At 40.5% G+C, this 16,523-nt stretch overlaps 1 protein-coding gene across 1 annotated transcript; it reads right to left on the bottom strand.

Moving 5' to 3' along the window:
- Nucleotides 1-493: 493 nt before the first annotated feature.
- LOC108679967 (sodium-coupled monocarboxylate transporter 2-like) lies at nucleotides 494-14,730 on the bottom strand. Its single transcript, XM_018168714.2, has 12 exons — nucleotides 14,515-14,730; nucleotides 13,910-14,043; nucleotides 13,117-13,305; nucleotides 12,021-12,175; nucleotides 11,356-11,496; nucleotides 10,052-10,175; nucleotides 9,739-9,833; nucleotides 5,755-5,873; nucleotides 3,109-3,293; nucleotides 2,203-2,357; nucleotides 1,908-2,008; nucleotides 494-1,049 (listed from the first exon to the last, which is right to left on the bottom strand). The coding sequence occupies exons 1-12, from the start codon at nucleotides 14,714-14,716 to the stop codon at nucleotides 847-849; spliced, it is 1,803 nt and encodes a 600-aa protein (XP_018024203.2). The 5' UTR covers nucleotides 14,717-14,730; the 3' UTR covers nucleotides 494-846.
- Between the last annotated feature and the right edge of the window lie 1,793 nt (nucleotides 14,731-16,523).

The following is a 16,523-nucleotide window of genomic DNA, read 5'->3' as shown; positions in this document are numbered from 1 at the left end:
GGATGTGTTAGCTTGCGTTTCAACATGCTTAGAAAATTTACCAACATTGCTTAGATTCAATCCAACATTGCTTAGAAAATGACCAGTATTTGAAGGTCAATATTTGAGGTAATTTTTTTAAGAAAGACATCCAGGACAGAGTCAAAATGTAATGTTTATTTTATATGGTAACGAGTAAAAATCACACGAGAATGCAAAATGAATTGATAATTTATGTATTTTAAAACTATTAATGTCACGTTGCGTTTCTCTAAGCAGCCATGTGGGTTAAATAGGGAAAAGTTTAATACTAAACTAAATAGGGAAAAGTTTTTTATACAATACCACAGGGATATGCAATATATGAGAGAGCAATCGAAGTAATACTGAAGAAAAGTTATTTTTCTTTACGCAATCTTCGTATGAGAAAAGAATTTGAGGATGAGCTGTGAACATTTTTGGGAAATTCAAGCCCAACAGAGCGAAAAAAATTTATCGGGATATTCATTGCACACAAAAGAAATAAATAAGATTACAAATCTGGGTTCATACATAATTTAAACACTTAAGTAATCAGCAGTACAATATGAACAAGATTCATCCGTGAAATCGAGTCTAAGATTATGGTACTTCTATAAAAATGCTCTGAATTACGTCGAATCCTTCTTACTGGGACTCTAAAAACTGGCAGTGCGTTGAGAAAATGATGTACAATATATATAATGTGTGCAATGTTGAGAAAATGATGTACTATAAAAATGCTTTGAAGTACATTTAATCCTTATTGGGACATTATAAACTGGCAGTGCATTGAAAAAGTGCCAAGGCAATTTAGCGAATTATGAAAAAATGTAGGCATACCTATTTTCAAAGTCGATCAGAAATAATAACTAATTTTTTATTATTTCTTGTTGTGGCCATGCCATCTTCTTTGCTATAATTTATATTATTTTTTAGGGACTCAATTCGTATGCAAGAAACACCGTTGTCGACATCGCTTTCTTTCTTCGTGAAACGTCGCACGCAGAAGAGTACGAGCTCGCTAGGGACCGTACGGGGGTCTTGGTAACCTGCCAAAAAAAAAAAAAATACTATGAAATTGGCACTTCAATTCACTATTTTAGGTACAGTTAATAATTTAAACTTTCTTTGAATTCTGTCGACTATGAAATATAGAAGAACTTGTCACCAATGTTGAAACGTGATTTGAGGTTTAATGTTGCAACATCCATTGAAACTAAAGCTTAGAATCTCCACGCAATACGAATCGAGGTTATTTCAAATTAAATCAGTTGATTTTTATCCGTTAAACCGCCAACAACGAGAGTAATTATAGGTGGGAAGACGATTACCTGGACGAATACGAGAGTTATGTTGAAAATATCGTGTGTCATATGCACTGTTACCAGGTTTACACATGATATCATCTAGCAGCAGTAGGGTATTTAGGAGAAACAAATAAAAAATTACTTTCTACCGACATCACGTTTGAAAATAATAAAATAAAAATAGCCTGCATGCCCACTATCCTTCAGGCAGAATGACTTGACACTCGTCTGACCTCACTTGTGGTTTCCATGATGAATTGACATTGAATTGAACGCAAGCGTAGGCTATGATCAATAATTTGTGTAATATCATATTTTACTGCTCTCATCTAAGCCTTTATGTTCTCTCAAAAACACTCAAGATATTTAACATATAATCTATTCTAAACCTTATTTTTTAAATACGTAGAAGAACCACACGAATTTAGTTTCTAGTCAGACCTTAATGATCGCATGAATCCAGCTAGTTCCACCAATCCCATAACCTGTGGATTGGTTGCAGGCAGATAAATTTTAAGATATGCTACTTCTTGCAGACAGAGTTGGTTGTTTTCGAAAATTCTGTATGAAATATAAAACAAAATATGCAAATATGCTTACTTGTAATGATAGAGACGAGAATACCCACGATCAGGCATGTCGCCAGGCCGATGAAGGGATAGAAGGTGTAGGATATCGAATATAGAATCGAAAACGCGGACCTGCAATAGGCAGTCATTCAGTTTGATAAGTGAAAACCAAAATATAACACAGGAAAAGTAGAGAAAAAGACATTAATGTCATTTAAAGGGATCAGTGCAACACAGCAGTGTTAATAACAAACAGCGTTTCAAATAATAAAAACGTCACCTTTCGCTGCCGTTGCCTAACGAAATGCAAAAAATACTCAACGCACCCTGGCATATTTATGGCAGTTTTGCTGGCATCAGCGAGGGATATGAAGGTGATGACGGTCGAGTTAGCGGGACAGCCCGCTGTGGAGAATGGCAACATCTCTGGCTTGGTAGTGTTAGTCAGGAAGCCTCCCACTGCGATCCAGACGCACAGAATCTGTTAAAATCGCACGTAGTCAAAAATAGGCCACAAGTTTGCAGTGGTTGCCTTTTGGAGACTAACAGTGCCCAGCTTTAAACGGAATTTTGTAGTCCCTTCTCTCAATAATATCGCTTGAAAAATTCTGAATTCTGGTGCAATTGGCAGCATGTGTAAGTGACTATGAATCCCTTTCCAACTAGGAATTCGTTGGGGCGCAAGTCGGAGGCCTGCTTCGCCCAACTTTATCCTCAGTTTCTTGGGTAAGTATGCAAGAGGCATATCAGCCTATGAAATAAAGTGCCTAAAGCCATAAAGCCGAATGTCAACACCTACCGCTCAAGCGTTTTCAGGTCAAGCATGGTCACTGGTCATGCTGCATCTACTCCGGCCGACCTTCTTTTGTCTTAACCTATTCCCGTTTAAACATTTTTTCACGCAGCATCGTCCGACAAGTCGTGAAATAATATCACATAAATCGGCAAGTTGGGTAGCAACGAATTTATCCTAAACGTCGAATAAGCTCACACACAATACAAATATCGTCTCAATGATAAGGCAAACAAAAAAATGCCGTTCAGTACTCAAATACCCATGAATGAATTTTAACGACTGCTTAGTTGAAAATGTTTATTTGCATGTACATCATTTGCGATAGATATACGCGTAGCATATTAATTATCATTCAGACGATCCTTATTTTGCCGGAATGAAGCAAAAAAAATGTAAGTAAAATTGCGGCGAGAAAATGAGTGGCGTTTCCACTTACGTAGCTGGACAAGAGACCAGCAAAGGCACCCCGCTTGTTGCAAAACGGCACCACCAAGCCAAGCAAGTAGACGCCCAGGATGGGACCAGCCATCACTCCCACCACCGTGTAACCAGCCTGGATCAGCCCACCCAGCTCCGAGGCCATAAAAGCCAAGCCGATGATAGTGGCTCCCAATAACACCGCTGTACGGTAAATAAAATAAATTAGAACTGATCGTCTCGGATGAAGCCTGCATTTTTTTCATCTTGTACTTGCTTTTCATTTTGTTTTTTCAAAAGTTTTTGAAATTTTCTATTCTATTATAATATCATATCTTAGTGATGTCGGCGCTGGAGAATAGGCCTGATATGGCCTGTCGCCGAATCTCCACTTTTACTTTTCGTGACTTGTTCACAGGAGATCTGAATACAGGTCCTTTGACCGAATCTTCGAAACTGACGATAGTTTGAAATATCTACTAGACTCTCACAAGGTTAGATATAGTGCTATGTATTTCAAGTGTGAACTTATATTTTTCCATTGCTTTATCTAGTCTGTTCTTGAACGCGTTCACATTCGGGAAGTCAACGATGTAATCAGGGAGGCCTATTCCACATGTCGGTGACGCGAAGCGCCAAGAAGTGTTGTCGCGTGGACGAGTTGCATCGCAGTTTTTTAGTTTATAGCCGTGTCTCCAGGTGTTTGTTCTTGTTTCAAATTCAAGTAATCCTTCTGGGACCTTGTATAAACCATGAGTATACATACACACTTCAATGAGGTCGCCACGCATACGTCGATAAGCTTCATAATCTTTCATCTTTCTTCATAAGACTTGCCCTTCAAGCCTGGAATTATCCTGGTTGCAAGTCTTTGAACACTCCCTACTAAATTTTTATCCTTTTCATGTTTCGGTGACCACACAGTTTTTCTGAACTCTAGGATCGGGTGCACGGCAGCGACAAACAACAACTTCATCGTTTCTGCATCTAAGAACTCGAAGGAGCGTCTGATCAGTCTAAGAAGTTTATTAGATTTATTAGCTTATATGCCTAGAGAATTTTAGCTCCTTGTCGACAAATTCCCAAATTTTTTTACACGCTAATTTTTTCAATCATTACTCTCTCGTTACAACCATGTCTTCTAACACTGTAATCTTGCTGTTCATAGTTCTTTCCGAGGTAAATCACTTCAAGATCAAGTCAAGATCATCTTGCAATCGCATTTATTTGACGCATTCATCACTCTATTATAAAAATTTTTGTCGTTGGCATACGTAAAGCACACGCTTGACACTACTTTTGTCAGATCGTTTATAAAAGCTACAAACAAACCAGGCCCAAGAACGCTTCCTTGTGGCACGCCACTGCGCACTGATGCCCAGTCTGATATGGTTTCGTTAGTACTGACACGTTGTCGTCTACCTGCTAGAAAATCTCTGATCCATTGGAGTACATTTCCCTCTATTCCCAAAGACTTCACTTTACTCAACAACCACTCGTGCGGAACACTGTCAAATGCTTTGGCAAAATAGAGGTACACTGAATTCACTGGCTGATTATAACCTGTATGCCAGAGCTCGAAATCAAGCTTAAAAAGTTTGTCGCACTGCAGTGAAAAACTTCGAAAAAAATATTGCTAAAAATGCCAAAAAGAATCCGAAAGCCTTCTTTTTGTACGCTAGTTCGAAGTGTAAGTCAAAGAACGGTATATCTGATTTGAAAGTAGACCAACGAAAGATTTCCTCTGATGAGGGCAAGGCTAACGTTCTTAATCAGTTCTTCAGCAGTGTGTTCACAGATGAGGACTTGAAAAGCATTCCAGATATTGAGGAGCGCCCAGTCGGCTCGAAGTTAACATGTTTTGAAATACACGAAGAAGAGGTTCTCAAGCGCCTGGTTTGCGCTGCAACTTCTCCACGCGACAAAATTTTTTCTCGCTTCGAATCACCGACATGTGGAACAGCCTCTCCGATGACATCGTTGGAGCTCCAAGTATGAACGCGTTCAAGAACAGACTAGATAAAGCTATGGAAAAATATATGTTCAGATTTGAAATGCCTAGCTCCTTATCGAACCCGGAAGTCAAACTATCGCCAGTCATGAAAAGATCCGATCAAATGATACGAGTTTAGATCTATGAACAAGGCACGAAAAGGAAAAGAATCGGCGACAGGCCACATCAGGCCTACATTTCAGCGCCGACATCATTATGTTATGTGATGTTATTCGGCCAGCAGGCGAGTCCAATCGTTCAACGTAGACAAGAGGTTATGGGGCAGGATCTACCGTCAATGAAGCCATGTTGACAGTCTGATAGGAGATGTTTAACAATCAAGTGATCGCTAATTCTATACCTCAAAAAACAGTCAAGTGATCGCTAATTCTAAACCTCACAACAAATTCCATTACCTTATAAACAACAATTGTCAGACTGACAGGGCGATAGTTACCGGGACTACTCTTGTAACCATTTTTGAACAATGGTGTCACTTGAGCCTACTCAAAACTTGACTAAAGGATACTTGGGCATTTAACTTCGAGCCTACTGGGGACTCCTCAATGTTGTTCTAAAAAAATGGTTTCAACTATAAAAACAATTGCCATTCAGTAATTCAGTTCTAGAGATTGTCTTTCCATAATATCGGTTGAAAGTAAATGAACTCACTAAGAACTTTGTTTGCAGTGGCCGCCACAAAGTCAGAGCAATCCCTGAAGCACGCAGTGAGCGAAAATACGTCACCCCACAGCAAAGTCGCCATGGTATGTATTCCCGATGACAGTGAGCTAAGATAGAGAAAAGCATGTAGAGCAATTGATAATCGTAGAGCTGTTTAAAAAATGTAACGATCAAAAGTCAATTGAAATTAGTAGTAGTACAGGGTAGTAGTAGTACAGGGAAGGTCGATCAAGGATTGTACCCATCCATGCAAGAGCACGTCCAGTCGTCTCTTGGAGGCTTGAAGGCCTTCAGGGTGAAATTCCCCTCTCATAGATCCTTTGGTAGGACGTTAATTAAATGGCCTCGGCCCTGCCACGGAAAGTGATCTTTCTCGCAGGGATTGAAATCTGACCGCAAATCTGTTACATACTGGGGGATTGTCCCCATGTCTCGTTATGATAGGGCAACATGGGGCAGCGCGCCCCCCACTTCTTTTAAACTAAATTTTTGATGAAGTTTTAACCGATGCGAGGTGGTTCTTTGTTTTGTTTAAAGGTACAACTAATGAGGAATGCATGATGAGAATTAGACGCCTATAGAGTTATTCAATTTTCAATGAAACACTATTTTGTAAAAAGTGTCAAAATGGGCCCATTTCCCCACCCCTGGGGCAATGGGCCCATGGGCTTGGGGCAAGGCGCCCACCCTTGGTCCCTTTACCACAATTGCATATTTCTCGTTTAAAAATGATAAAACAACATTTTACAGTTAAAATAAGAAAAATGTAATAAAAAAATGATATTCATTCATTTATTAACAGCTCAAAAAATTATATCCTTAACTTGAAAAAAATACTCTTGGCTTAAAAAATCTATCACTGACGTGAAGAAAAATATTTAATTGACATAAAAATATATATCCTTGACTTGAAAAATATATCCTTGCGATAAAAAATTCGTCCTTGACATGAAAATATGTATCCTTGACTAGAAAAAATATATTTAGTTGATCAGAAAAAAACTTCGTTCCAGTTTCGTCCATAATCCAGATATGTGCAGAGAATTCGTACCTAATCGTGATTTCAGCCAACACCATAAAAACTCATCAATTTTTGGCTCATTGGTGTAGGCTGAAATCAACTTTTGGCAAGGCAGTCAATAACTCGATAAGGGGTCATAAATACGGATAACTAAAAACTAAATCTGCTGCCTTGAGGCGACAAATCAAAAAATCATGCAATATGAAGTGTAATTTGTAATTCAAAAAGCTAGTCATAGTTTTGAAAAGGTCATTGAGACAAATCTAATGATGTATAACACAAGACTTCACCATGGGCGCTTTGCCCCGTGACACGCGTGGTTATTCACAAATAACTTAATAACGCAAACACTTAGCAAAACGTAAATCCGTACACTTCATCCCAGTGAAACTGTCGACCGGAGGTAGAGAACACGGCACAATATCTGCCATACTTAGCGAGAAACCCGCTATGGGCCCATGACCCGCAGTGGGCTCGCTGCCCCATGTTACCCTATGTCTCAATCATGAAGGTTTCGCTCTCGAAGTTTGGTGCCATTCCGGTTATTTTCCATGTGTACAGAATGACATACCTCTCCCGTCTCCTCTACAGTCAGTACAGACTCAGGCGCTTCAACCTCTCCCAGTAGTTGAACTCCATCCCTCTGATTCTGGAAGTAAAGGTTCGTTGGACCCCTTTCAGTTGCCGCACTGCGCCGAGTGTGAACGAGGTCTAGAGCTGGCAGCAGTATTCAAGGATGGGTATTACAAGGGTTCTGAAGAGTGTGATCATCGGTTCCGCTTCTCTTTTCTGAACGTCCGCCTGATCCACCCCATCAACTACCTCTTGCGGTTATTACCGCTATGTGTTCACCAAACGTGGCCCGAGTATTCGTCAACACTCCTAAATCGCAAACGGTCGCTTCTCTTCGAATTGTCAAGTGCCAGGTAGCGGTGCTCCAAACCAGCTTTTTCGCTACATCTGTATCTCAAAACCTCAAACTTGGTCCCGTTGAACTGCACGTTGTTCGCTTTGGCCCAGTCATATATGGCAGAGAGGTCTTTTTGCAACCTCTCGCAGTCTGTCCTGTCCGTGGTGGTCATTAGTATCCTGGTGACGTCCAGGAATGACGATGTTGAGGCGTGGTTCGCTGCCACATCTATGTGGGCGATGTGAATGAGGAAGGGGAATGGGCCGAGTACCGTTCCTTGTGGTACTCCACTCTTTACCCTAGCCTCACTTGATCTCGAGCCTCCAATGCTTGTAGCCTTTCGGTTGGGAAGCTGTGGATACATGCCAAAAATTTACCTCCGACCCCCAGTAGTCTTAATTTTCTGAAGAGTACTCCATGGTCAACTTTGTCAAAGGCTTTCGCGAAGTCTAAATACACCACGTCCACCCCGTCCCTCTACTCCAGCATGGCCAGGATTTGTTGGTGATAACCGAAACAAACAGTAGCGATTTCGCTTAAAACCGTGTTGCCTGCTGTTAAAAGGTCAACTTCCTCCATATACTGCACCAACCTTATGGCAACAACCTTCTCCAATATACTTTGTATACGTGTGATGATAATGTAACCGGCCTGTAATTTTGGGGCTTGTTTCTAGCACCTCCTTTGCAGATTGGGGTTACTAGACCTAATTTGAGGTCACTAGGAACGCTTCCTTCTCTCAATGATGTTTTCCAGAGCATAGTCAGAGTTTTTGCAATTTGAGCGCTGTTGATTTGGAGTGAATGAAGTGAAAAATAATTATGATTTAATTACTACGAAAATTTATTGGATTAAAGCGATTACATGATAGCCGAAACGGAATAACTACTTTTTTCCAACAGCCACGGCTTCAGATAGGGCAGTGCGAAACTAATAGTGGGATGCCCTAAGTGTAGCTTTCATGAGGTTGGAGCTAGTGAAGCGAAGAATAAAAGTAAAAAACCCGAAGAGACATTTGTTTTTTGTTTCTCTTAAAAGGCGTATTGAGTTAGTTTAGTGGCCACATGTTTACTAGCGCTTCAGCTATTTAGCTATTTCGCACCGTAAGTCAAGATGAACATCACCAAAAAGGTGGAAGGTCCCAGTTATCAAAAAGTTTCTCAAATCAAAAATTGTTCGAAGCAGCGTTAGCATCTCAAAGAGACGAAGTGACAAGGCCTGAGGGACAGGTGAAAAGCAAAAGAAACTAAGACACTCGAACAAGAGGTCGCTTACACGGGACGTCGGCCACTTGCACGAGTGAGACAGAGAAGGGAAATGTAAGGAACCCTACCTACATAATAACTTAACCCCACAACTGAGATCTGCAGTCAGACACCGCGGCTCAGCGGTCAGGAACAATCCCTAAGGAACGCGAAATCCCACAGGACTTCTGACGAGCACAGACACCTGTCAGAAGTCCCTCCTGAGGGGACCGGCGTATTGAACAGAGAATTCTGTTTAAGAAAAAAATGTTTTGGGTAAACCTTTGTAGGCTAATCGAAAATAATTTCTCGATTCATAATTATAATCGACCACATTAAGAGAGCCATGAATTTTAAGAATGCATGTTGGGGTTAATTTTTAACATACACTTGAGCGTTAATAAAAACTACCATGTTTGAACTGTGGTTGGAATTGCGAAATTAGAATTGTGTTTTAAGCCTGTGTTACGTGTACCGGAACGCAAGAACCTTCCAATGGTTAGGCCAAATTTTCGAGGCCATAAACGATGTCTGAATAACATTTTAATATTCAGAGAAGTTTTACTGCCCAAAGCAAGATAACCTGGCAACGGTTGCACCTGTTGTTGCACGTCATTCACCAGATCCACTGGTCCTACAGTTATCGTATATATTCAATATATTCTCAGTGCCTAAGTCTGATCATTAGTGGCTGGCGACAGTGCACCGCTACAACAGGGGATCTCCAAGTTGCATTCGATCACAAAAAAGTTCGAAATCAGATGTCTAAATATACAGTGGATATACAGTAAGCTTACCTCAGAGCAGCGCTGAGAAGAGCAGCCACAAAGACGCCCGGAACACCAGAAAGGTTCTTCAATTTGTCGTTCACGAAATAAACTGAAATTTGATCCTGTAATGGAAAGTAAAGAAAATTGTTTTCCAATAGGAGTGAATGGTGTTATTTCTAAATGTTTTGACATCATAATGTTCTCATGATTCTAAAGCAAATGGTTTGAATTTTGAACTGGATTTAAGCTTGTACTAAAAATTGTGTAGAATTAGTAAAGATAACTTCACTCAATTAATGAAATGACTCGCCCTATAAATAATTTATTGCATTTAAACTACCTTGCTGAAGATGAAGCCCCGAGCAAAAGGGTCGCAATCTGCATAGACCGCGTAGACGCCGAGGCCCATGAAGAACACCAGAAGCATGAAAAGAGTCATGCCAACCACATTATAGTACAACACTCTGCCCATCACACACCAAACCTGAGTTAACGCACGCAAAATGTAGACAGATTAGACGCTTTTAAACAAATTAACTAGTTTCTTTTCAGGAACAAAGCAGATTAACGTGGAACGTTGAATCTAGAAAACTAAATTTTCGGAGTAAAGAAAAGTAACGATAAGTTAGGATCAAGCCAAATGGTGGTTCCAGGTACACATATTTCTGTTTGCCCATCTTAGCTTAATTGTGTTTGACGATAGAGGGCATTCACTTGTAACTTCGTTAAGTTTGACTGGCTCACCTCCTATAGCAGGCGAGGGACTAGCCACTAATCTGAGTCTCGGTTTGTTGGCTTGAGGGGGGAGCAGCCGTGGACCAAAAATTTAACTCATAAACGAGCCCTAGCACCAACGCCTTCCCTCGTAATGCAATAACTATATTCAACCTCACACTCAAGAAGATGTAGGTAACCGAGTCATCTCATCACACCTACTTAAAGTCACAATTAACTGCCTCACTCCACAACCTGCTGCATCAAATAGCTAATTGTCAACAGGTCCTACTCCAAAAAATTTCACCCCATACTATCACTGCTCACAAGTGCCCGAAACCTTACTGTCCGCAGACCACGCCGGATCAGCGTAAACCAACTCTGCTCCTAACGGTACTGGCGTTATCGCGCTCTACTTCACAGGCAGAAGCTCATCTGGCCAAACCTATTCCGCCATGCCTCGTCTCTCCCTCTTTCGCAGCCAGAAGGCTTTTGGCGCATTACTGATCGGACCCCTAGAAAAGCCTTCTGGCTGCGAAAGGGGAAGAGCAGGGCATGACGGAAAAGGTTTGGCCAGATGCGCTTCTGCCTGTGAAGTAAAGCGAAATGAAGCAGAGGCTGTGACGTAACGGCGCTGTTATGATGGGCGCTCATTTTTAAAAGTCGTGAAAAGGTCCGGCTGTGTTTAATATAAGCACGCTACCGTTTGACTATTTGACCATGGCTGTTGCTTCGGCGGCTTGATGCTATCTGGTTGAATGGTTCACTTACAGGAAAGGAAGTGACACCTATGGCTTTACGCTGGTACCTATAGCTAATGAGTTTCGGCGTCACACCACCTCTCGTCTTGGTCTGGAAAAGCTTGGCCACTGAGCTGATCTGAAGGTACCTAGATTACTGCTGATGAGTTTCGTCGTAATTTCAATGCACCTTTTGGCCTGTGACAGTGTGGCTACTGAGCTGACGCGCTGGTAGGTGGCTTGCGCGACACTGTAGTGACTGCCCCAGTACACCAGCGTCATCAGGATTACGTTCCAGACTGTGTGGCGAACCCTCGGGTCCGCGCTCATGCTGAGAAAATTTGAAATCGCTTAGTTGAGATAAAATCTAGATATCGGGAATGAGAGGGCGCTTGAAAATTCAGTATTCTCATTTCTATCGTTACATTTGAGGCGTTGAAAATGAAGATTGTTGAAAACGGTCAATCCATGTAAATAGTTGCTCAACAACATTTTATAAAATTTTTTGGACTATTTGGAACACAAATTGTAAATTTATATTTACAATGATTATTTGTTAAGCCGTTTTTCTTCGGGGTACGACTTGATATTCGGGTTCTTGATATCACAATTTCTGGGAGATGGCATGCAGTACCGTAGACACATATTGAACATTGTCGTTTCCTAAATTCTAATGGAAGTGAAATCATGCTCCATTTTCGTGGTCAAAGATATATCTAATAGAGAAGTTGTAAAAATCTTTTCATACCCACGAACATGACAAATACAAACAAGCCTTGGAAATTATTGATTAATTATATTAATTATACTACATAAGAAACTTAGCAGAATCAAACGTTCAAAGAGGTCACCCACTCGAGTCCTTCAGTTCTTCCTCCTTGGTAGGCGACCTGCCAGACTTTTTGGACACCGCCCACCTCTACGCAAGACATGACCGTCACCAGCAACACCCCTGCAGTCATCAGCACCATCTGGAACGCGTCCGCCCACACTACAGCCTTTAGGCCGCCCTGAAAATCACAATGTTACGGGAACGCGTTAGCTTTTTGGCTTGAGTCACCGACTGTAAAAGACACTAGGCATCAGCCAGACAGAGCACAGCTCAGCTAGTGGCGAATATTTCGCGAATTTTGCTAGTGCTGTTTGTGTCCCTCAGTGTTTCCTAAAATCGTGTTGTCTACTCGCATGATGGCGAGGGGAGGGGAGGGGAGGGGAGGGAGCGAGAACAAAGGTGAGTGGTTATCGCAGCCCTATTTAAAAAAATTTCAGAGACAGAAGCACGAAAAGATAATGTTACACTTTCCTAGAAACCCGCACTTACGAATTGATAGCCGCTAATCTGAAAGATTTAGGGAGAGCACAGGTATCAAGAGGAACATCACAAAAGTACCACGGGTATATCAATGAGTTGGTCGAAAATGTCAGGTTATTTTGTTTAAATTTAGTGCCAGATGTTACGAATATGTCCGTGAAGGACAGTTTCAAAAATGAGTATATTGCATCGTTAAGAATTTGAGTGCCTGGTTATGCAGTTTCGATACCGGCGATAGTGTGTTGAGGTATAGTTGAGTAGACATAGTAATAAGGCATGAGCGATTAGACTAATGACGATCGGACGAGCGCCGTGTATAAACTGTACGTGTAATTTAGGTGATGAGGAAGGTTGACGAAACTGTGTTTTTTGTGGGCTTGATTGGGTTATGTTCTGACGTGAAGTGATTTATGGGTTGTTAGACAGATGCTTGATACACCCGTGATGCACACTGGTGATTTTTATTGTGATACATCGTTGTATAGTGTTTCATTGTAATGGCAAGCAGGTCAGGATGAAATCTGCTTTGTAATTTGTTTTGAATGTGGCTTTTATAGCTATGAAAGCCTCGGAATTAGGTTATTTTTCGTTGCTACATTGATGTTCGAAATTTAGCGATCCGAGTTGATTCCAACTTACGAACGAGGAGTAGATGGTTACCACAACCCCCATTATCCAGATGAAGGTGGTGGACGTGAGGGGAGTGACAGCGGCTAGGGCCAGCGTGGGGGCGTACAGAGCGAGGCCCATGAACATCGTGATGCTCACCACAGACATGGTCATAGACAACCGCCGTAGCCATGCCGAGCCAAACCGCACCTCCAGATACTGCCAATACCATTTACCTTTCAATTTTATTGCCTTCCAGAATCATTTCTGATTATTTTGCAGCAGGCTAGATGAGTAATTTTGATGAGTATTAGCCTAGCTTCTTTATTGTCGAGCGTGGTCGGATTCTCTTCGGTAATGCAGAATAGCGAGTGCATATCAAATCTTTTACCGATTGACAACGAGAAGATAAGTATTTTTTATTGCTGCTTGTTGCTCCCCCATAAACAAGAAATAGATGTCAATTTAGTAACCATCAATTCAATTTTGATGATGCAGATAAGTCTTAAGTCTTTGATGATGTCTTAAGTCTTAAAGTCTTGAGTCTTTGATGATGCTTTGTCTGAAGTTGCAGAAAACTTCAGACAAAGTGCATCCAATTGCATCCAGAAACTGACAGACATTTAACTTGACTTTTAAAGGCAATTTAAAATATTTTCTTGCTGTTACGAGCCGAAATACAAACGAATGAATTCCTACAGTACACTCCTGTCGCTCATCATGACTTTCCGCAACTAGACTTATCGCTGACTGCTTGAAACCTACATTAAAACAAGTATTTGTACTGCTGATCATTAGAATGAACATAAGTTATTTCCTCAACCTGATTCGGGCTGACGAGTTTCAGTGGATGCAGGACCGGCAAAACGACCTCTCCAGCGAAGACGATGGCCAAAGCCGTGCCAAGTATCGACCAAGCGAGCACGCTGCCATGGGCGTACACTTCTCCTGAGTAACCTGCAATCCAACAATAAACGCTTATGTCGTTTTAACTACAGTTTTATTGCGCAAAGACACATGTTTTGCAAATCTAAAACCATTTGTATTGGATTAAAAATATCAAATTGCTCAGGAGACAAAAATCGCGAGGGAAAAAATTATAAATTTAATAGAGGGAAAAAAATATAAGTTTAATAGACAGTAATGATTGATTTTACTGTATCTTTTTAAGATGATAGAATTAGATCAAATTGAAATTCGTTTGGGTCTGATTTATATATTGGATGTAGCTCCACCACACCTCGATGTGCTTCAGTTGTGGGTTCTGGTCATTTTTTATGACGTTAGTTTAATCTTAAGGTGAAGCAGAGTAAATTCAATCATGATTAAATTTAGCATTCATAGAAGAAATAAATACTAAACATTTTGGATTTGAGCTACCCACATAAAAAATACAGGAAAATTTCATCATCAAGTATTATTCACTACCGAGAATTGCATTAGCTGAGAGGAACGTTGCAAGTAGAGACAGGGAAACTGGGAATGGCGTCATGGAGCGGCTCCCCATGGAGAAATCAATAGCTGTTTTGTTGCCTTTGATGCCGTGATAAACTCCGATGGCCACAGAAGCCAGGACCGTGACTGCCAGCATGCCATAATCGACGGCGCCGAAATGTTCGCCAGCGCCCATGTCGCCAAGTTACAGCGAGCGTCAAAGTCAAGAATCTAAATTCAGACGAAATTCAGAACTCCAATGCTATGCATCAATCCAAGATTACTTATTTTCGTTTTAAACTATTGTCGGGCCTATGGGAATATAGAATAATCATTCAAATAGTTTAAATTATATTATAAGGTAACATGGGGCAGCGAGCCCACTGCGGGTCATGGGCCCATAGCGGGTTTCTCGCTAAGTATGGCAGATATTGGTCCGTGTTCTCTACCGCCGGTCGACAGTTTCACTGGGATGAAGTGTACGGATTTACGTTTTGCTAAGTGTTTGCGTTATTAAGTTATTTGTGAATAACTGTTTTAGCCCAGATAAAATTTTTTTGCCGCTAAATAAAACTGTTTTCGATTACTGCAGATGGGACTTTTGAAATTACTGTGAATTATATTTTGAAAGTAATATATATAGGGATAATTTTGAGATCAAGTTTAGACTATTAGCTTATAAAATAAAATGTTGACACGATATAAATTGAAATGATGCTATAGGGGCAACGTGCCAACGCGTGTCACGGGGCAAAGCGCCCATGTTGAAGTCTTGTGTTATACATCATTAGGTTTGTCTCAATGACCTTTTCAAAACTATGACTAGCTTTTTGAATTACAAATTACACTTCATATTGCATGATTTTTTGATTTGCTGCCTCAATGCAGCAGGTTTAGTTCCTAGTTATGCGTATTTATGACTCCTTATCGAGTTATTGACTCTTGCCTTGCCAAAAGTTGATTTCAGTCAACACCAATGAGCCAAAAGTTGATGAGTTTTTGTGGTGTTGGCTGAAATCACGATTAGGTACGAATTCTCTGCACACAATATCTGGATTATGGACGAAACTGGAACGAAGTTTTTTTCTGATCAACTAAATATATTTTTCTAGTCAAGGATACATTTTTTCATGTCAAGGATGAATTTTTTATCGCAAAGATATATTTTTCAAGTCAAGTATAGATATTTTTATGTCAATAAAATATTTTTCTTCACGTCAGTGATAGATTTTTTAGGCCAAGAATATATTTTTCAAGTTAAGGATATGAATTTTGGAGTTGTTAATAAATGAATGAATGTCATACTTTTATTACATTTTTCTTATTTTTAACTGAAAAGTGTTGTTTTATCATTTTTAAACGAAAAATATGCAATTGTGGTAAAGGGACCAAGGGTGGGCGCCTTGCCCCACGCATATGGGCCCATTGCCCCAGGGTGGGGCAATGGGCCCATTTTGACACTTTTTACAAAATAGTGTTTCATTAAAAATTGAATAACTCTATAGGCGTCTAATTCACATCATACATACCTCATCAGTTTTACCTTTAAACAAAACAAAGAACCACCTCGTATCTATTGAAACTTCATCAAAAATTAAGTTTAAAAAAGGTGGGGGGGCGCTGCCCCATGTTGCCCTACCACGTGTAGTTAACGGAATGAAAATAGGAAATTAAAAGGGAAAATATAAATGGCAAATCCCAAGACTCGAACAGCATTGCTATGTTCATAACAATGATTTTGAATCTGTTTTGCGAATCGGCGGCCAAGTCCTCTATCGAATTAACACTTCATACGTTTCGATGACATTAATAAGTCTGATTTTTTAGTTTCTCTCATTCTAGTTACTGTCAATACTAAAGTTATAATTTACTTTAGGCTGTATTTTGAACTTGAGTTGAAGTTGATACTGTGAAGCATTTACGATCCCACCGCCTATGCAATCATGTGTAACTATCGTAACCGAATTGCTGGAAGTGGTTGGGTTCATATGTGTGACGGGAAT

The sequence above is a fragment of the Hyalella azteca genome, unplaced genomic scaffold (assembly GCF_000764305.2).
Source record: "Hyalella azteca isolate HAZT.00-mixed unplaced genomic scaffold, Hazt_2.0.2 contig14244, whole genome shotgun sequence".
In the NCBI taxonomy this organism is placed as follows: domain Eukaryota; kingdom Metazoa; phylum Arthropoda; class Malacostraca; order Amphipoda; family Hyalellidae; genus Hyalella; species Hyalella azteca.
The sequence above is the reverse complement of the archived record's forward strand: the minus strand, read 5'-3'. Positions and strand labels throughout refer to the sequence as shown.